Source organism: Bubalus bubalis, chromosome 16 (genome assembly GCF_019923935.1).
Source record: "Bubalus bubalis isolate 160015118507 breed Murrah chromosome 16, NDDB_SH_1, whole genome shotgun sequence".
Lineage (NCBI taxonomy): Eukaryota > Metazoa > Chordata > Mammalia > Artiodactyla > Bovidae > Bubalus > Bubalus bubalis.
Window position 1 is genome coordinate 38,149,283 of NC_059172.1, and position 4,826 is coordinate 38,154,108.

Genomic DNA, 4,826 nt, shown 5'->3' on the forward strand with positions numbered 1-4,826 from the left:
GGAACAAATGAACTTCTTCTTTATCTACAGCCTTCTATTTTGTCATCTCAGAAGAGAACCTCATACACTAGGCACGGTCATCCTAGTGGGAGGTTGCAGCATTTCTGAAAATGAGGCACAAAGGGGTTGAGAGATGGGAAGCCTGGAAACCTGGGCAAAGAGATTATTCAATTCTGCTGCAAAGATGGAAGCCAGTCCCTGGGAGAAGCTCACCAAAGTTTACTTGGGGAACTGTGTGTCTGAAAGGAAAGAGAGGTTCAGAAAGGAAAAGAAAGAACATCAGAGAGTTATGGTAAATATAAACTTTAAAAATATACATGGAAGTGTTTATTAAGCAGAAAATATTAAGCACACAAAAGGCGAAGATGACCGCATCAGTAGTGGTCATAGTAATGGTAATGCATGTGTGCATGCTCAGTGGCTCAGTCATATCTGACTCTTTGTGACCCTATGGTCTGTAGCCCACCAGGCTCCTCTGTCCATGAGATTCTCCAGGCAAGAATACTAGAGTGGGTTGCCAAGCCCTGCTCCAGGGGATCTTCCCAACTCAGGAATTGAACCTGCATCTCTCAAATCTTCTGCATTGGCAGGTGAGTTCTTTACCACTAGAGCCACCAGGGAAGCCACCAGTAAAGACAATGGTTGCAATATATTGACCTAAACAGACAGCATTTTTGCCAATGACAATATGCTTCTATTGATATTTAGCCCCAAGAAAATTTTCCATGATCATTCAGTGGGATGATAATAAGATCAAAACAGTAGTAAACATTGGAAACACTGGACAATCTCATTGAACAGGACATGAATCTTTGAACCCCCTACTCCCTTTGAACAGGATATGAGTCACCACATCTCAATCACATTTTATTGATAGTATTATATTGATCAGTCATATGTTTTTCAAAAGGAAAATTACTGAGTCATTGGTGAAGAGGGATGAATTATTGAAAAATTAAGATAAAAGATTATAGAAGTCTTAATTAACTCAGTAGCTGTGAGGGGGAAGAAAAATAGATTTGATAGCTATTTCTGAAGACTAACACTATTAAAGTACTTGGTGGCTCAGATGATAAAGAATCTGCCTGCAATGCAGGAGACCCAGGTTCGATCCCTGGGTCAGAAAAATCCCCCGGAGAAGGGCATGGCAATCCACTCCAGTATTCTTGTCTGAAGAATTCCATGGACAGGGGAGCCTGGCGGGTATAGTCTATAAGGTCACAAAGAGTCATACACAACTGAAGCAACTTAGCATTCACGCAAATGTGAATTTTAGTCCAAGCCATGTCCAGGAGCAAATTAAAGTTTTGCCCCTGACACAAGAAATACAGAGAATATTGGCAGGTAGAGAAAGAAGAAAAAGTAAGGTGTGAAGTTCAAATGCAGACAACTAAGTAAGGAAAGAGTAAGTTTCCTGAGACTGAAAGAGAAATACAGCCAAGAATGAGCAGAAACACAGTGCCATCTGTGGTATGCCCTGTCACACAGCTTCCAGATCTGCTTTTTAGGAAATATGCATCTACCTCCCAGCTACTAGGAATATCAGATACTGGGAGCTCACATCTGCACCCCTTTCTGGAACTGTCATCCAACCCAAGAAACTATCTCAACCAAAGTTTTGTCCCATCACTTAGGATAACACTTGCCAATGGCAGGACACCGTGGAATGCAAATAACTGATTTCCTTGCATCGTCGTGGGACAACGTAGAAGGGCCATTCCAGCTCCAGAGCTTCCCATAATATCACTGGAGGCCCCAGATGCAATCTCATGGTAAGTCAGCTTGTCCTTTGACCCAGTCCTACTCTCCTAGATTTTTTTAGAAATATAATTTCTGAGAGATCTCCTCCAAAATCCCTCTGCATGCCACTCTGTAACCCAGTTTGTGTTTATCTAGGATATCATATTTATATAATAATTGGAAAGATTATTTCCACTAAAACTTTTAACTTTTATTTGCTAATTATCGCTGATCTCTGCCTATCCCTACGTAAAGTATAAAGATACTTTATACCATGAACATAAATCTGACACAGATTTTGACCTCAAAGACATTATACCCTAGCGGTAAAAAGCTAGCAGTGTATCTTTAGGCTAGAATGAGCATTAGAATTGCCTGGAGGGTTTAATTAGCATTATTAATAGGTCTCAATCCCAGAGATTCTGATTTAGAGAGTCTGGGGTAGTGTCCAGTAATTAGCATTTATAACAAATTATTAGATGATGCTGATACCCATGGCCCAGGGACTACACTTTAAAAACCACTAATAATCAATAATAACTAGCATAACAGCAAGATAAATAGACTTCTGGAAAATAACAAAAATAATAAATAATCATGAAACAAGCCATCTGGGGAAGGCTCTGTGGATAGTGTTTCATTAAATTTAGACTAAGAATTATTTTGGTGATTGGACTTAGAAGAATTTATAGTTCTGAGAAGGTTTATTATTTTGCTGGAATTATACATTAGTTTCCTGATATGTCAAAATTTCTTAATTTCATTCCTTAGCTCAAATCTAAACACCAGCTGTCCACCCCTCCACCCTAAGTTCCCTCCCACATACCATTTTCTCTTTTCATTTAACAATTCCTTGTTCTTTTATTAAAAAAATTTTATTAAAGTATAGTTGATTTATAATGTTGTAAGTCTTTTTCATATTCTTTTCCATTATCATTTATTATAGGATACTAAATATAGCTATCTGTGATATGCAGTAGGATCTTGTTGCTTATGTATCCACATACCATCTTCTTTTCAGGCCTCTCTTGAAAGAATGTATCATTCCCCTAAACCATCTATATCGATACAAGTCCTATAATTTTATACACACACACAGAGACCATCTTGTTTAAGCTTTACATGATGATTAATAGATATAATTAACAATCAATATTTGTTATTTTATAGGCCATATACAGTTTCTTCCTTAAAGAGTAAAGGGAAAAAGATACACATGCAGAATGGCTTTTTTTGGGAAATTTTCCACATGGTTTTCTATGTTGGTGAGGTAAGTGCTTTGAAGTGAGAATGTCTTTTTAATTCTGCCTCATATTCCGTCTCTAGGTCTCCTCAGCAGTATTATGAAATTAAAGATTCCAGAAAACTGGTGACATGCTCTGAAAGAGCTTATGGTCTCTCCCTGGAAGCAATAAAACTGCAAAAAATGTATCTATAACCACTCCAAACAGATATGCTGCACCCCAACAAGACACAGTTCCATCCTTCTTCCTTTCTTCTGATGGGGATTCCAGGGCTGGAAGACATGCACATCTGGATTGGCTTCCCCTTCCTTGCAGTTTATCTAATAGCTCTCCTGGGAAACACTACCATCCTGTTTGTGATCCAGACTGAACGCAGCCTCCACCAACCTATGTTTTACTTCCTGGCGATATTGGCCTTCACTGACCTTGGCCTGTCCACAGCCACCATCCCCAAGATGCTGGGTATCTTCTGGTTCAATCTCAGGGAGATTGTGTTTGGTGCTTGCATCACACAGATGTACACAATTCACATATGCACAGGCCTGGAGTCTGTGGTGCTGACAGTCATGGCCATAGACCGATACATTGCCATCTGCAACCCCCTGAGATATAGCATGATCCTCACCAGTAAGGTAATAGCTATCCTTGGCATAGTCATCATATTTAGGACTTTGGTATTTGTGACTCCATTTATTTTCCTTATCCTGAGACTGCCTTTCTGTGAAGTCCGGATCATCCCCCACACCTATTGTGAACACATGGGTTTGGCAAAGTTGTCTTGTGGCAGTATTAGGGTCAATGTTATCTATGGCTTGATTGCTTTCTCTGTGGGATACATTGATCTTTCTGTGATTGGATTTTCATATGTCCAAATCCTCAGAGCAGTCTTCCACCTCCCGTCCTGGGATGCACGGCTCAAGGCACTCAGCACCTGTGGATCCCATGTCTGCGTCATGTTGGCCTTCTACCTGCCAGCACTCTTCTCCTTCATGACCCACCGCTTTGACCACAATGTCCCTCACTGTATCCACATACTTCTGGCCAATCTATATGTGGTTGTACCTCCTGCCCTTAACCCTATCATCTATGGGGTCAGGACAAAGCAGATAAGAGAGCGAGTACTTAGGATGCTCAACCCAAAAAGCTATTGATGTTTAGCCCCAATAAAATTTTCCATGATCATCCGTGGGATAATAAAAAGATCAAAGCAGTAGTAAACATTGGAAATATTTTCATTAAACTCCTCTGGCATTTCCACACAAGCCAGTCACACTACTTTTTTGCCCATAAGTCATAATCTGTATATCCCCATTGGAAGGCATAGCTCAAAGATTCCAAAATAATCACTCTACTTTTTGCCACAGGAAAAGTACGTCAAAAATTCTCACATTGAAATCCCACTGATGCTACAAAATTCCTAAGGGGAGAAAAAGGTTTGAAAAAGTCATGCCCCCGGTACCTTCAATAATTTTTTTTCTTATGGTCTTGTTATTCACAGGTCAGAAGCTGAAGTTCATGACTATAAAAATGATGAATTTCATGAAAGTCAAGCAGGACACAGTGGTAAGGGACATGCACGAGTCATGAGATCCAGGTTGAAACTCAGGCTCTGCCCTTGACTGGAAGGTTTACCTGAGTTTGTCACTTAGAGCTCTTTGAGTGTCAGTATCAGTTCAGTTCAGTCGCTCAGTCGTGTCTGACTCTTTGCGACCCCATGAATCACAGCACACCAGGCCTCCCTGTCCATCACCAACTCCCGGAGTTCACCCAGACTCACGTCCATCGAGTCGGTGATGCCATCCAGCCATCTCATCCTCTGTCATCCCCTTCTCCTCCTGCCCC

The 4,826-nt window shown here is 40.6% G+C and overlaps 1 protein-coding gene across 1 annotated transcript; it reads left to right on the forward strand.

Annotated features, from left to right (window-relative positions):
* Positions 1-2,694: 2,694 nt before the first annotated feature.
* On the forward strand, positions 2,695-4,135 carry LOC102413452 (olfactory receptor 52E5). The gene has a single exon (XM_006053099.2). The coding sequence runs from the start codon at positions 3,194-3,196 to the stop codon at positions 4,133-4,135; it is 942 nt and encodes a 313-aa protein (XP_006053161.1). The 5' UTR covers positions 2,695-3,193.
* The last annotated feature ends 691 nt before the right edge of the window (positions 4,136-4,826 follow it).

Coding starts and splice junctions, on each gene's coding strand:
- LOC102413452 (XM_006053099.2), top strand. CDS start 3,194: ATGCTGCACCCCAACAAGACACAGTTCCATCCTTCTTCCTTTCTTCTG.